Source organism: Amblyraja radiata, chromosome 3 (genome assembly GCF_010909765.2).
Source record: "Amblyraja radiata isolate CabotCenter1 chromosome 3, sAmbRad1.1.pri, whole genome shotgun sequence".
NCBI lineage: Eukaryota > Metazoa > Chordata > Chondrichthyes > Rajiformes > Rajidae > Amblyraja > Amblyraja radiata.
Window position 1 is genome coordinate 102,361,714 of NC_045958.1, and position 16,500 is coordinate 102,378,213.

General features: G+C 43.2%; 1 protein-coding gene across 3 annotated transcripts in view; it reads right to left on the reverse strand.

Moving 5' to 3' along the window:
- Window positions 1–13,976, reverse strand: part of LOC116971343 (angiopoietin-1 receptor-like) — a 79,178-nt gene extending 65,202 nt beyond the window's left edge. For 2 of the 3 annotated variants that reach the window (XM_033018453.1, XM_033018452.1), the window contains exon 1: window positions 13,532–13,976. In XM_033018453.1, coding sequence (XP_032874344.1) covers window positions 13,532–13,583 — 52 coding nt within the window. In that variant the 5' untranslated portion in view covers window positions 13,584–13,976. The remainder of the gene's footprint in view (window positions 1–13,531) is intronic. The other variant, XM_033018451.1, reaches the window with a different exon arrangement.
- Window positions 13,977–16,500: the final 2,524 nt, after the last annotated feature.

A 16,500-nucleotide genomic window follows, 5' to 3' on the forward strand; every position in this document is an offset into this window, starting at 1 on the left:
TTCGGTTTCCTCCCACATTCCAAAGACGTACAGGTTTGTAGGTCAATTGGCTTGGTGTAGTGTAAATTGTCTCCGGTGTTTGTTACTTACTTACTTACTTACTTACTGCCTATTGTGCCTCCTGGCATGTTGGGCAGCAACGAAGGTCCTCCACTCCTGTCTGTTCTGGGCTAGCTTCTGGACACTACCCCAGGTCAGGCCCATTGTTTTCATTTCATCCTCTACGGTTCGCCGGCAGGTGGTTTTGGGTCTCCCTCTTTTCATTTTCCCTTCAAGTGTCCAGTGCTGGGCTATTCTTGGGATGCTGCCTGGTTCTCCTATATTCATCCTAGCATCTGTCGATAGCCCTGGAAGTCCATCACGCCCAGTAGTGTTGATTCCTTCAGTTGCTGTTTCTGTAACATATTTGTTTTACGAGACAGGTTTGTTAGACCTGTGCTCAACCTCCAACCTGGAGGACCAGTGGATCGCTCTTCGTCTCGCCTCTACCCTTCGACCTGTCCAGCATGGGAGACCCTAACAGGAGATGAATTCCCACTGGCATAGCTCTAGGGGTCACTGAGACACACAAGCTCCCCGACCACGACAAGGTTGCAATCCAAGGAGTCTGGTGTTTGTAGGATAATGTTAATATGCGGGATCTGGTCACAAATTTTCTCAGTTTACTTTGTTGTTACCTTCTCCCAGCTAACAATGATCTCTTCTACATTTTCCTTGATCTCCATTCCCTTAGCCCCGTTTTCACACCTTCACACATCCTTATCTATGTATCTCCCTCTCCCCAGAAGTCAGTCTGAAGAAGGTTCTTGACCCAAAACATCACCCATCCTTCTTTTCAGAGATGCTGCCTGTCCCGCTGAGTTACCCCAGCATTCTGTGTCTATCTTCGATTTGAACCAGCATATGCAGTTCCTTCTTACACACTAGTCATAAAACACAAGGTGCATGAAACATGAAATTAAACTCCTATCGGGAGTTCCCTGTCTCCAATGCTCCACAGAAAACAAGCCAGCTTCTCCTACCTTCCATATAGCTGAAACCCTCCAAACTGGGCAGCATCCTGGTAAACCTCTACTTCACTCTCTCCAAAGGTTCCACCACCTTCCTGTAAGGGGTGCCCAGAACTGTAGAGTGTGGCCTTACCACAAAACTTTATAAACCTGCCACATAATCTCCTGACTCTTATACTAAAAATCACTGTGGGAGCATCTTCACCAGATTAACCGCAATAGCTCATTCCCACGTTCTCAGGGGCCGCCCCATTGCTGTTTGTCATTTAGAATCAATGATTTGGATGAGAATGTATACTGACAATACAATACAATACAATACAATACAATACAATACAATACAATAATACTTTATTAGCCAAGTATGTTTTGCAACATATGAGGAATTTAATTTGCGAAGTCAATGCCAACATTGCCCAGATACTAGAAAATGAATAAACAAGAGCTAAATACAAGAGACGAGTATTGAAAATAATCACCAAACAGAAAGTAGAGACATTAAGAATTTGTTGCAAAATATGATTGCAAAGTTTAAGCAACTAAGAATTTCTTTGTTCCAGTTCAAATCCGGTGCATATGACAAATAAACTCTTCAAGGTTTTTAGAATGATAGCATATTCTGATAGAAACCATTACGGTAGTATTAACTTCAATGAATTCAACTACTGAGAGGGAACCAAGAGTCACAGTTTAAGAATATGGAGCTGGCAATTTAGGACTGAGATGAGGAAAAACATTTTCACCCAGAGAGTTGTGAATCTGTGGAATTCTCTGCCACAGAAGGCAGTGGAGGCCAATTGACTGGATGTTTTCAAGAGAGAGTTAGATATACCTCATAGTGCTAACAAAATCATGGGATATGGGGTGAAAGCAGGAATGGGGTACTGATTTAGGATGATCAGCCATGATCATATTGAATGGCAGTGCTTGCTTGAAGGACTGAATAGCCTACTCCTGCACCTATTGTCTATGTTTATATGTTTCTAAGAGCAGTTAGCCAAAACGGAAGAATTCATTTAGCTCCAACAGCCAAACAAAATGATTTCAACAGTTTTAACTTTCTTCGATGTTATAGTTTTAAAAAGGTTTTGGAACTCTTCTGATCTCAAAAACATAGCAGAGATTTTTCACCAAATAATGTGAGTGGAATTACAACCTCCACTGCAACCTCACCACCCCTCCCCAACTCAACCTCCACAATATTATGGAGTACATGCGCAGAAATGTCAGAGTGAAGGGCGAGGCAGGCAAACGTAAGGAAGCATGGATGATGAGGTGAAATTGAGGCTTTGGTCAAAAGTAAGAAGGTGGCATGGGACAGGTATAGGCAGCTAGGATCAAGTGTTTTAGGATCTGTTATTTAGTAACTTGTCAGTTTAGTAAGTGTTTCAAAATCAGTTCTTTAGTAACTTGTCAGTTTCTTTGTTTCAGGAACTAAGAAGTAAACGAAAACAGGAAATCAGAAGGGCAAAAAGGGAACAGGAGATAGCATTGGCAGATAGAATTAAGGATAATCCCAAGAAATGTTATGTACATAAAGGAAAAAATATTACTAGAGAGAGAGTGGGACCCCTCAGAAATCAAAGCTGAACTCTGTGTGGATCCACAGGAGATGGGCAAGGTTCTCAATGAATATTTGTCTTCTGTTTCTACTCTGGAGAAAGGCAGGAGAATGGAGGAATTCGGTGTAGTCACTGGAAGTATCTTGAGAAGAGTCAGTATTAAGATCCAGGAGGTGCTGAAGGTCCTAACGTGTATGAAGGTAGACACATCTCCCAGCCCTGATCAGATATATCTGAGGACACTGTGGGAAGCTAGAGAGGAAATTGCAGGAGCCCAGGCTGTAATTTACGAGTCGTCATTAAATACAGGCAAGGTGCCGGAAGACTGGAGGGTAGTAAATGTTCTATCTCTATTCAAGAAGGGCTACAGGGAAAAGGCTGGGAACTACAGGCCAGTGAGCTTAACATTCGACGACACAGTGAATGGCAGGGCTCTGGTGAGTGTTGCAGAGCAGAGGAATCTAGGAATACAGGTACATGGTTTATTGAAAGTGGCACCACAGGTAGGGTGGTCAAAAAGGCTTTTGGCACATTGGCATTAATCAGTCAGAGTATTGAATATAGAAGGGAGGTCATGTTGCAGTTCTATATGCTGCACTTAAAGTATTGTGTTCATTTCTGGGCACCATGTTATGGGAAAGATATTGTCAAGCTGGAAAGGGTGCAGTGAAGATTTACGAGGATGTTGCCAGGACTCAAAGGTCTAAGTTATAGGCAGAGGTTAGGACTCATCCTTGGAGCGCAAAATAATTAGGGGTGTTCTTACAGGTGTACAAAATCACGAGAGGAATAGATCGGATAGATGCACAGAGTCTCTTGCCCAGAGTAGGGGAGTCGAGAACCAGAGGACAAAAGTTTAAGGTGAGGGGGGAAAGATTTAATAAGAACCGGAGATGTAACATATTCACACAAAGAGTGGTGGGTGTATGGAACGAGCTGCCTGAGGAGGCATTTGAGGCAGGTACAATCACGATGTTTAAGAAACATTTAGACAGGTACATGGATATGACATGTTTAGAGGGATGTGGGCCAAACGCAGGCAGATAGGACTTGTGTAGATTGGACGCTAATTGGTGTGGGCAAGTTGCGCTGAATGGCCTGTTTCCACGCTGTATAGCTCTGTGACTGATTCTAAATCACATTTAGTCTAAGATCTTGTTGCAAAGTTTGGAGCAGTTTTTGCCTGAGATGTACTCACTGGGGACATGATAAGGTAGGTGGAAAATTCATTCTGAGCGCAATGACAAGCTTGTGATTGTTGGAAAATATGACCATTGTTGCATACTGCACTGTTTGATTTTTTTTATCATTATTTTACAGAGTCTGAGTCATAGAATGAAAGTCATAAAGCAACGAAACAGGACCTTCGGCCCACCTAGCCCGTGATGATCAACATGCCCCATCTACACCAGTCCTAGTAGGGGAATCAAAAACGACAGAATGAAGTCATCTTTTGTTGAACATTTGAAACTTCGGTAGCTGATTAAAGTATATTTAGCACTTGTGGGTCATACACCTCTGCTACCATGTAGAAGTCATTAAGCTTAACTCTATAATGGTTATAGGCTATAATGGTTATAGATCTTATGGCTATAAACATTAAAGCCATGATTAATATTTCTAGTTTTTATCTGTCTGTACTTTGGAAGGTGGGATTTGTTACGTAGAGGGGTGTGTCTATTTCGGAGGAGACTAGCGTGGACTCATAGATTGGGAGTTTAGTTTAGTCTCAGAGGATGATGAGAACTTTTTTACCACACGATGATGTGGTAACTTTTTTATCACACGGTAACACCCGCACGGTCACGACTGTATTGTCTGAATAAGAAAAGGTTAATAAGAACGAAAAGTTATGTTATTTCTTTGTTATATATTACTTCAATAAAAGACCAATTAATCAAAAAACAGCATATGGAAGATTAGTTTTTGCTATCTTAAGAGTGCGGTGAGTGCGTAAACTATATCTCCACCACATCCCTGAGGAGTAATGGCTATCGAAATTAGACTTTGAGAACTTATAGAAACTGCCATTACACACCATGTTATGTTTTGTTTAAGAAGGAACTGCATATGCTGGAAAAATCAAACGTAGATAAAAATGCTGGAGAAACTTAGCTGGTGAGGCAGCATCTATGCAGCGATGGAATAGGTGATGTTTCAGGATGAGACCCTTCTTCAGACTCATTATTTTATGTTATGTTTTGTTTTGTGGTGCTTGAAATCTACCTTCAAGATAAAAAACGGAGATAGCACTTTGTGTCGTAGTTCTCTTTCACTAGAACTTTTAAATGATACTTAAAGGGTTGACGGTGGATATGCAATGGCAAAGATTTAAAGATCGCATGGATAAATGACAACAATTGTTCCTCCCTGTCTGGCGTAAAAATAAAACAGGGAATACGGCTCAACTGTGTCTTGCGGGGGAAATTAGGGATAGTGTTAAATCCAAAGAACGGGCTTATAAATTGGCCAGAGGAAGCAACAAACTGGAGGACTGGGAGAAATTCAACAGTGGAGGACAAAGGGGTTAATTATGAGGGGGAAAATAGAGCATGAAAGAAAGCTGGCAGGGAATATAAAAAGACTGTAAAAGCTTCTATAGATATGTGAAGAGGAAAAGATTAGTGAAGACAAATGTAGGTCCCTTACAGTCAGAAACAGGTGAATTTATAATGGGAAACAAGGAAATGACAAATTATTTGGTTCTGTCTTCACTAAGGAAGACACCAACAACCTCCCAGAAATGCTAGGGGACCAAGGATCTAGCAGGAAGGAGGAACTGAACGAAATCCACATTAGTCAGGAAAGGGTGTTAGGTAAACTGTTGGGACTGAAGGCAGATAGATTCCCATGGCCTGATGGTCTGCATCCCAGAGTACTCAAGGAGGTGATCATTTTCCAATGTTCTATAGACTCTGGATCAGTTCCTGTGGACTGGTAGGCAGCTAATGCAACACCACTTTTTAAGAAAGGAGGGAGAGAGAAACGGAAATATAGACCAGTTAGCCTTACATCGGTAGTGGGGAAGCTGCTTGTGTTGGTTATTAAAGATGTACTTATTGGTCTGAAGAAGGGTCTCGACACGAAACGTCACCCATTCCTCTCCAGACATGCTGCCTGTCCCGCTGAGTTACTCCAGCATTTTGTGTCTACCTTCGATTTAAACCAGCATCTGCAGTTCTTTCCTACACAGTATGTCAAAGTCCGCATGGGTTTATGAAACGGAAATCATGCTTGACTAATCTTCTGGAATGTTTTGAGGATGTAACAAGTAGGATGAATAAGGGAGAGCCAGTGGATGTGGTGTATCAATAATTACACATTATTGTGTGTAATGTCCCACACAAGAAATGAGTGTGCAAAGTTAGAGCACATGGTATTGGGGGACGGGTATTGAAATGGATAGATAGCTGGTTGGCAGACAGGAAGCAAAGAGTAGGAATTAACGGGTCCTTTTCAGAATGGCAGGCAATGACGAATGGGGTGCCACAATGCTCAGTGCTGGGACCCTAGTTATTTACAATATATATAAACGATTTAGACAAAGGAATTAAAAATCACATCTCCCAGTTTGCCGATGACACAAAGCACGGTGGCAGAGTGAGCTGCGAGGATGCTATGAGGCTGCAGGGTGACTTGGATAGGTCGGATGAGTGGGCAGATACATGGCAGATGCAGTATAATATGGATAAATGTGAGGTTATCCACTTTGGTGGCAAGAACAAGATTATTATCTGAATGGTAGACACAAAATGCTGGAGTAATTCAGTAGGACAGGCAGCATATCTGGAGAGAAGGAATGTGTGATGTTTTGCGTCTAGACCCTTCGTCAGACTAAAGAAAGGTCTCGTACCGATATGTCACCCATTCCTTCTCTCCTGAGATGCTGCCTGTACTTATTGGTCTGAAGAAGGGTCTCGACACGAAACGTCACCCATTCCTCTCCAGACATGCTGCCTGTCCCGCTGAGTTACTCCAGCATTTTGTGTCTACCTTCGATTTAAACCTGCATCTGCAGTTCTTTTCTACACACATTATCTGAATGGTGTCAGATTAGGAAAAGGGGAAGTGCAACAAGGCCTGTTTGTGCTTGTACATCAGTCACTGAAAGTAAGTATGCAGGTACAGCAGGCAGCGAAGAAAGCTAATGGCATGTTGGCCTTAATAGCGAGAGGATTTGAGTTTAGGAGCAAAGAGTCACAGGAGTCACCGTTTCATGTCCCCTTCACACTTAGGAAACCTGAACAGAAACCTCTGGAGACCCGGAGGTTGCAGGTGGTTGCCAGAGGTTGCATGTAGTGGAAGCAGGTAGGGAGACTGACAAAAACCTCCGGGAACCGCACGGAAACCTTGGGTGGGGCGCAAAGTCTCCAGAGGTTTCTGTTCAGGTTTCCTAAGTGGGACAGGGGCATAAGAATAAGGAATAAGGCCATTTAGGACTGAGATGAGGAAAAACGTTTTCACCCAGAGAGTTGTGAATCTGTGGAATTCTCTGCCACAGAAGGCAGTGGAGGCCAATTCACTTGATGATTTCAAGAGAGATTTAGCTTTTAGGGATGATGGACTCGAGGGTTATAGGGAGAAAGCAGGAATGGGGTACTGATTTTGGATGATCAGCCACGATCATATTGCATGTCGGTGCTGGCTCGAAGGGCCGAATGGCCTACTCCTGCAACTAATTTTCTATGTTTCTATGTTACTTATACAGTGTTCTACAAGCTTCTCACTCTGCAACTGGTCACACTATCTGGATCACATGATTTACATCATGCATTTAATTTGCATGATACAACCCAGTTTCAATTGTAACAATATAACAACAGGTTTAAGATGAGAGAGGAGATATTTATTTGGAATCTGAGTTGCAACTTTTTTACAGAGTGTGGAGTGGGTATATGGAACTGATGAGGTATAGGGCTGAGGAGGCCAAGTCAGTGGATATTTTTGAGGCAGGCATAGACAAATTATTGATTCGAAAGGGTGTCTAATTCTAATTCTACTCCTGTAACTTGTGAACTTGTGATTTGAGGCAGATACTATATTAACATTAAAAAAACCATTTGGACAGGTACATGGACAGGATGGTTTAGATGGATAGGGGCCAAACCCATATGGGACTAGTGTAGATGGGGCATCATAGCCAGCATGGGCAAATAAGGCTGAAGGATCTGCTTAGGTGCTGTATGACTCTATAATTATGACTCTACAACATCCTTCCTATTGTAGGGTGACCAAAACTGATCACATTACTCCAAATATGGCCTCATCAAAATCTTGTTAAGCTATACCATAACATTCCAACTTCTATACTCAATGCCTTGACTGACGAAGCCAATGCACTGACTGATGAAACCATTACACTGAGAGCCTTCTTGACCATCCTATCTACCTGTGATACCGCTTCCAATGAACTATGTACTGGATAACTCTGTTCTACAACACTCGCAAGTCCCATCCAGGGCGGCATTGTGGTGCACTGGTAGAGTCGCTGCCTTACAGCGCCCAAGACCTGAGTTCATTCCTGACTATGGGTACTGTCTGTACGGAGATTGCATTTTCTCCCTGTGATCGTCTGGGTTTTCTCTAAATTCTACGATTTCCTCCCACACTCAAGTCTTGAAGGTTTGTAGATTCATTGACTTCTGTAAATTGTCCCTAGGATCATAAGGCCAGATAGGAGCCATATTAGGGCATTCGCCCCATCAAGTCTACTCCGCCATTCAATCATGGCTGATCCATCTCTCCCTCCTAACCCCACTCTCCTGCCTTCTCCCCATAACCCCTGACACCTATACCATTCAAGAATCTATCTATCTCTGCCTTAGAAATATCCATTGAGGGCCTCTACAACCTTCTGTGGCAAATAATTCTACAGTTTCACCCCCCCCCTCTGACTAAAGAAATTCCTCCTCATCTTCCTAAAGAAACGTCCTTTAATTCTGAGTCCATGATCTCCAAGTCCTAGACTTTCCCACGTGGAAAAATCCTCTCCACATCCACTCTGTCCAAGCCTTTCACTATTCAATAGGTTTCAATGAGGTTCCTCCCTCATTCTTCTAAACTCCAGCGAGTACAAGCCCAGTGCCATCAAACGCTCATCATATGTTAATCTACTCATTCCTGGGATTATTCTCGTAAACCTCCTCTGGACCCTCTCCAGGACCAGCACATCTTTTCTCAGATATGGTGGCCAAAATTGTTCACAATATTCCAAATGTGGCCTGACCAGCACCTTATAGCGCCTCAGCATTACATTCCTGTTTTGTATTCTAGCCCTCTTGAAATAAATGTTAGCATCGCATTTGCCTTCTTCACTACCGCTTCGACTTGCAGATTAACTTATTGGGAATCCTGCACCAGCACTCCCACGTCCCCTTGCACCTCCGATTTCTTGATTCTCTCCCCATTTAGAAAATAATCTCTGCCTTTATTCCTACTTCCAAAATGCATGACTCCACATTTTGCTACACTATATTGCATCTGCCACTTCTCTGCCCACTCTGCCAAGTCCCTGCTTTCTCTACACTACCTGCCCCCTCCACCTATTTTCGTATCATCCGCAAACTTGGCCACAAAGCCTTCTTCAATCCCCTCGTCCAAATCAGTAATATACAACGTGAAGAGTAGCGGCCCCAACACCGACCCCTGTGGAACCCCACTAGTCACTGGCAGCCAAACAGAAAAAGCCTCCTTTATTGCCACTTTTTTACTTCTGCCATCCATCCGACCTGCTATCCGTGCTAGTATCTGCTCTTTGATAACATGGGCTCTCATCTTCTTTGGCAGCCTCACGTGTGGCACCTTATCAAAGGCTTTCTGAAAATCTAGGTAAACAACATCCACTATCCAGGGTGTAGGATAGAATTAGTGTACGGGGTGATTGGTGGTCGGTGAGCTGAAGGGCCAGTTTCCACGCTGTTTCTCTTAACCTAGCTAAACACTTACCGTGTAGGTCTTGCCCTGGTTTGTCATCCTAAAATAGCAATACCTCTCACTTCTCTGCATTAAACTCCATTAGTCATTCCTTAGCCCTCTTGCATAACTTATCAAGACTTTGCTGCAATTTGTGATAACTATCTTCGCTACCTACGGTACCACCCACTTTAGAATCATCTACAACTTTACTAATCATGCCTTCCACATTCTCATCCATATTGTTGATTATAAACCACAAACAGCAATGGGCTCAGCACTGATCCCTGAGGCACATCACTACTCACAGCCCTCCAGACCGAAAAACAACCTTCCACGATCACCCTCTGCTTCCTGCCATGGTCAACTTTCTATCCAGTCGCTAGCTCTCCCTGGATCTCATGCATTCTAACCTTCCAACGTAGCCTACCATGTGGAACCTTGTTGAATGCCTTGCTGACGCCCATATGGGCAACATCTATGGCTTTGTCCTCATCAACCTTTTCAAGTCAAGAGTCAAGAGAGTTTATTGTCATGTGAACTCTACCCATTTTGCCATAGTGTATAGACACAAAATGCTGGAGTAACTCAGCGGGACAGGCAGAATCTCTGGACAGAAGGAATGGGCGACGTTTCAGGTCGACACTCTTCTTCAGACCAAAGTCAGGGGAAAGGGAAACAAGAGATGTAGATGGTGATGTAGAGAGATATAGACCAAGTGAATGAAAGATATGCAAAGAAGTAACATTGATAAAGGAAACAGGCCATTGTTAGCTGTTTTCTGGTCTGAAGAAGAGTCTCGACCCGAAACGTCAACCATTTCTTCCCTCCAGAGATGCTGCCTGTCCAGCTGAGTGACTCCAACATTTTGTGTCTATCTTGTGTTTAAACCAGCATCTGCAGTTCCTTCCTACACACCGAACCATAGTGGATGATCCCTCCGTTACATTCTCTCTTAGTGCACCTGATTGGTAATGCAACATTTGTGGGCAGCACAGTCGTACACTGGGCGGCACGGTGGCGTGGAGGTAGAGTTGCTGCCTTACATTGCTTGCAGTGCCAGATACCAGGGTTCGATCCCGACTGCGGGTGCTGTCTGTATGGAGTTTGTATGTTCTCCCCATGATCACATGGGTTTTCTCCGAGATCTTCGGTTTCCTTCCACACTCCTAAGACGTACAGGTTTGTAGATTAATTTGCTTGGTGTATGTGTAAATTGTCCCTAGTGTGTGTAGGATAATATTAATGTGTGTGGATCGCTGGTCGGTCCGGATTCGTGGGCCAAGGGACTGTATCCGCACTGTATCTTTAAACTAAACTAAAAAACTAAACTCCTCTTCTTGGTTGGCCTCCCTCTCGATCAAATCCAAAACATCGAAACCCTGGATCGTTCAGTCATCAGTCACATTCCTCTCACAAATAATGGCAAGACCATCATAGTTTCATGTACTTTTCAAAGCTCTAGGTTTATACACTTTAACCACAATAGTCCTTTCATTGAACAACCACATTTCATCCCATCAGTCTCACAAAGTGTGAGAGAAACTCAGCAGGTCAAGCAGCATCTCTGGAGGGCATGTGTCAGGTTAGGACCCCTCTTAAGACTAAGGAAGTGCTGCATTGTTAGAGGGGAAGTTTAGTTTAGTTTAGTTTAGAGATACAACGTGGAACCAGGCCTTTCGGCCCACAGAGGCAATATTTACACTATCCTACAAACAACTTGGGACAATTTACAATTATACCTAGACAATTAACCTACAAACCTGTACGTCTTTGGAGTGTGGAAGGAAACCGGAGACCCAGGACAAAACCCATACAGGTCACGGAGAGAACGTACAAACTCCGTACAGACAAGCACCCGTAGTCAGGATCGATCGCGGGTCTCTTGCGCTGTAAGACATCAACTCTGCCGCTGCGCCGCCTTGCTTTTGGAAGAGAAACAAACAATTTGGTTTCACAGCTGGGCAGAAAAAAATGATGATGGTTTTGAAGAAGAACAGGGAAGGTCATCCTGTTGTTGTACATCATGCAACATTAATGAAGATTAGCTAGCGTTTATAGAATCTTGCTGGACACAAATTGGTGGCTTTGTTTCCTATTTTACAATAGTGAATGCACTTCAAAAAATGTACTAATTAGCTTCAATAGAGACATTTTGTAGTATGCAGTGTGACAGCGCCCTCTCACTTAGATACCAGCCTGATTCATTTAACCAGCTGACAGGCCAGGAGAGGCCATTCCTCAGCATCATTGGTAACAACTGGCTTTAATCAGCTGATATTGGTTGTCCACTTGAACCCTGTCAGCCTACTCCCTATAAAACTCAGGCCTTCAAACCAGAGGAGTGGAATGGCAAGGAATGGCAGATGCTGGTTGATTGTGATTGTGATTGTGATTGTGATTGTGATTGTGATTGTGATTGTGATTGTGATTGTGATTGTGATTGTGATTGTGATTGTGATCATTTATTGCTTATCCCAATCAGCCCCTGTGCTAAGTAACTAATTGCTCCATTTCAGAACTAATTGCAAGGGAATTACAGAATGGTTGACTGGGTAAGAACAAATTGATTTTATTGCGTAAGACTTGAGTGAACCTTGCTGTCTTTAAATAATACTCCAGTGGTTATCACAGGGTGGAAACAGGCCCTTCGGCCCACCGAGTCCACACCAGCCAGACATCCCCGTACCTTAACATTATCCTACACACTCGGCACAATTTACTGTTTAATTTGACTTTATGATGATATCAGCCTTTCTCAAAAAGGATTAATCTTAAAAAAACGGCAGATGCTGGAAAAATCGAAGGAAGACAAAAATACTGGAGAAACTCAGCGGGTGAGGCAGCATCTATGGAGAGAAGGAATGGGGACGTTTCGGTCAATTTCGGTCAAGATTTTGTCAATCTTGAAGGCTTGACATATTTTAAACCGAAGATAGACAAATTGTTGAAGTAACTCAGCGGGACAGGCAACGTCTCTGGAGAGAAGGAATGGGTGACGTCTCGGGTCGAGACCCTTCTTCAGACTGAAGAAACCGACTCCCGACCCGAAACGTCACCCATTCCTTCTCTCCAGAGGTGTTGCCTGACATGCATTCTGTGTCTATCTTCGGTTTAAACCAGCATCTGCAGTTCCTTCCTACAAGGTGCAAATAAAACGATCAGACCACCAGATCTGGGACGCGCTTACACAATCCTCGTGTGCATTCATTAGAATAATACAATTGCTCAGGAAGTGTTTTTTTATGCATCACAACAAACTCCTTAGCATTTTATTTCAAATATTTGACCCGATATGAATATTAGCATGATTGGACCTGTTAGAAACTGATCTGTTTAAGTGTGTCTAGAAAGCTAAGTACACTAATAGACCATTACGCGCCATGAATTGCTCGTCACCAACAATTAAGTGACACATCGAGATGGTTTGAAAATTATAATCATGTATATTATTTATCCAACACATTAAGTTGAAAATATATTCAGTCTGATAATATTCATCTTATAAACGGTCACCAGCCACAGTACAAGACGAATAAATGTCACCGCACCCACATATCTTTCAATCTCGCTTCTCGTTTCTAGCATTGACTTCTATAAAGTTCCATAAAGTTCTATAAAAATTACATAAAGTTCTATAAAGTTCTCCCGTGCTGGTATTCCTTAGAGTCGACATATTTTAAACCGAAGATAGACAAATTGTTGAAGTAACTCAGCGGGACAGGCAACGTCTCTGGAGAGAAGGAATGGGTGACGTCTCGGGTCGAGACCCTTCTTCAGACTGAAGAAACCGACTCCCGACCCGAAACGTCACCCATTCCTTCTCTCCAGAGGTGTTGCCTGACATGCATTCTGTGTCTATCTTCGGTTTAAACCAGCATCTGCAGTTCCTTCCTACACATTTTAAATCGGTTTGGTTACAGATCAGCCCGTTCCTTTCTCGAAGCGAAGAGTACATAGATAGATGTACGTTTTAAACAACCTCAGCGAGCGAGTCTGAAGAAACGAGTCCGACTCTAGCCGCTGGAAGCTGCGAACCTATCTTACCTGGATTTAACCAACAGGTAACATGAATGATCAAAATTCCCAGTAACTCCATTACTGGGCGACACGGTATTCGGTCAATTTCACACCACGGGCTTATTCCGTTTTCGCTGTTCCCCCATTATTATATCCATGTGACTGGTTTTCTTTCTGATCTTTCGCTTGTGTCACAGAACTTGGGCAAGGGACAATTCTTTAAAAAATAAAAACTGGATCAGAAAATTGGCTGAAATATTGCAAGGTTGTGGACAAGGCGGATTCCAGCTCCTCTGACCCAGGGAAGTGGGTGATTGTTCTCCTTTCCGGTTTCCTGTGGGAACGGCTCAGGACTGTTGTATCGGATGCGGCAGCCCGCACACAGCCAAGGCGTTTGGCACCCTTTAAATAGTCAACAGCACGGAGTAATGTACTGAAAACAACTCGCAGCGGCTTTCTCAAACACCAGCTCAAGAACCAAAATTGCAGTTTGTAATGGTTGTTACACAGACATGTTAAACGTGTTATACAATCATAGAAAAATAGGTGCAGGAGAGGCCATTCGGCCCTTCGAGCCAGCACCGCCATTCAATATAATCATGGTAGATCATCTAAAATCAGTACCCCGTTCCGGCTTTCTCCCCATATCCCTTGATTCTGTTAGTACAAGGGTGGACAAATAATTAACAAAAAAAAACGAGTTGAATGTAACCTATTATAGGGTGCTATTACTGGTTATGCCTTGCTCCAAATGTACTCTATATGTGGCGCACAGAAGAGTAGACTTCTGTCTTGGATTGCCTGTAGAAAAAAGGAACTGCATATGCTGGTTTACAAAAAATAAATTAAAAAAAGTGCTGGAGTAACAGCGTGTCAGGCAGCAGCCGTGGAGAACATGGATAGGTGACGTTTCACAGAGTGCTGGAGTAACTCAGCGGGTCAGGCAGCATCTCTGGAGAACGTGGATATGTAACTTTCTGGTGGGGACCCTTCTTAGTTTAGTTTAGTTTATTGTCACGTGTACCGAGGTACAGTGAAAATATTTTGTTGCGTGCCAACCAGTCAGTAGAAAGACAATCTATATAACTAAAAGTCACATCTTGACTGCTTCCTGTTTGCGCTGTATATTGATTTTAGAAAAAATCGCTACCCTATATCGCTATGATTTTTTAGTCATCTTACTCACAGTCCTCCTCCGCTGAGGCAGGCCCGAGGATTTTTGCGATTGATGAAAATGTAAAAAGTTATGAGTTTAAAAAAGATCTTGAGTACAGCTGATTGGTCCTCTTGCCTGTCAATCACCATGATGAAGGTAACACCCCTTCCGGGGGGAGGGCAGGACTATAAAACTCTGGATGCCTGGACATGAGTCAGTCACTCTGAAATATCGCGAGGGAGAGGCCACAACTCTGAGTCTACCCAGCTGTGAGTCTACCCAGCTGTGAGTCTACCCAGCTGTGAGTCTACCCAGCTGTGAGTCTACCCAGCTGTGAGTCTACCCAGCTGTGAGTCTACCCAGCTGTGAGTCTACCCAGCTGTGAGTCTACCCAGCTGTGAGTCTACCCAGCTGTGAGTCTACCCAGCTGTGAGTCTAAGGTACACAAAATTGCTGGGGAAACTCAGCGGGTGCAGCAGCATCTATGGAGCGAAGGAAATAGGCGACGTTTCGGGCCGAAACCCTTCTTCAGACACTGTGAGTCTACCCAGCTGTGAGTCTACCCAGCTGTGAGTCTACCCTTTATGTGGTTATATGCTTTATGTATTTGCAATACCCTTTATGTGCTTGCAATAAATGATTTGTTAGCCAGCAATGAACCTTCTGAACCTTCTGATTTGTAGTCGGCAGGGCAGTACTCTGCATTTCGCCAACTTGGATATGTTGTGCATACTAACGTGCTGTTAGTGTCCCCCTAAAACTGTCTAGTGAAGGTAATTTGACTATATTGTTATCTAGTTTATTCCATTCCCTTAAAATTCTTACAAATAATTAGTTCTTATAAATATCTGTCCTGGCGAATGGGGTTTCTATTTGCATATTATTTCTCGTTCTTGTTCTCCTTTCTGTTGAGTATGTTATATATCTATCTGCAGTTATGCCCACTATCCCCTTTTGAATCTTGTATAACATGGCTAGTCTGTTCCTTGCCCTTCTTGTTTCCAGCGTTTCCCACTCCAGGTCGGACAGCATCTGGGTGACACCTCTATTGTAGTTCCCGATGCAAAAGTGTGCTGCTTTCCTCTGTACCCCTTCTAGTTTGTTGATATGACCCGTTTTGAATGGGTCCCAGGTGCATGAAGTGTATTCCAGTAAGGGTCTAACCAATGTTATATATGCTGTGGTTATCACTTCCTTTGGGCAGAACCAGAGGTTTCGTCTAAGGAATCCTAGTGTCCAGTTGGCTTTAGTGACCGTGTTGTCCATGTGTTTTCCCCACAAAATGTGCTGCAATGAATGATGATTTGTTAACCCTTAATGTGCTTGCAATAAATAATTTATTAGCCAGCAATATGCTTGCAATGAATGATGATTTGTTAACCCTTAATGTGCTTGCAATAAATGGTTTGTTAGCCAGCAATATGCTTGCAATGAATGATGATTTGTTACCCTTAATGTGCTTGCAATAAATGATTTGTTAGCCCTTAATGAAATGAGTTGTTTGGCCTGCCCTGTGCTTTTACCTTTGCTTTGGCTTTGCTTGAGATCACCTGAAATGAAAGCAAATCGATTGTATTGTTGGCTGGCCCTGCCTGCCCTGTGCTTTTGCTTTGCCTTTGCTTTGCTTTGAGCTCACATGAAATGAAAGCAAACGGATTGTATTGTTGGCTGGCCCCGCCTGCCCTGTGCTTTTGCTTTGCCTCAGCTCACCTGATCTACTCTGCCATTCAATTATGGTTGATCGATCTCTCCCTCCTAACCTCATTCTCCTGTCCTTTCCCCATTACCTCTGACACCTGTACTATTCAAAAATCTATCTATCTCTGCCCACTATCCAGAC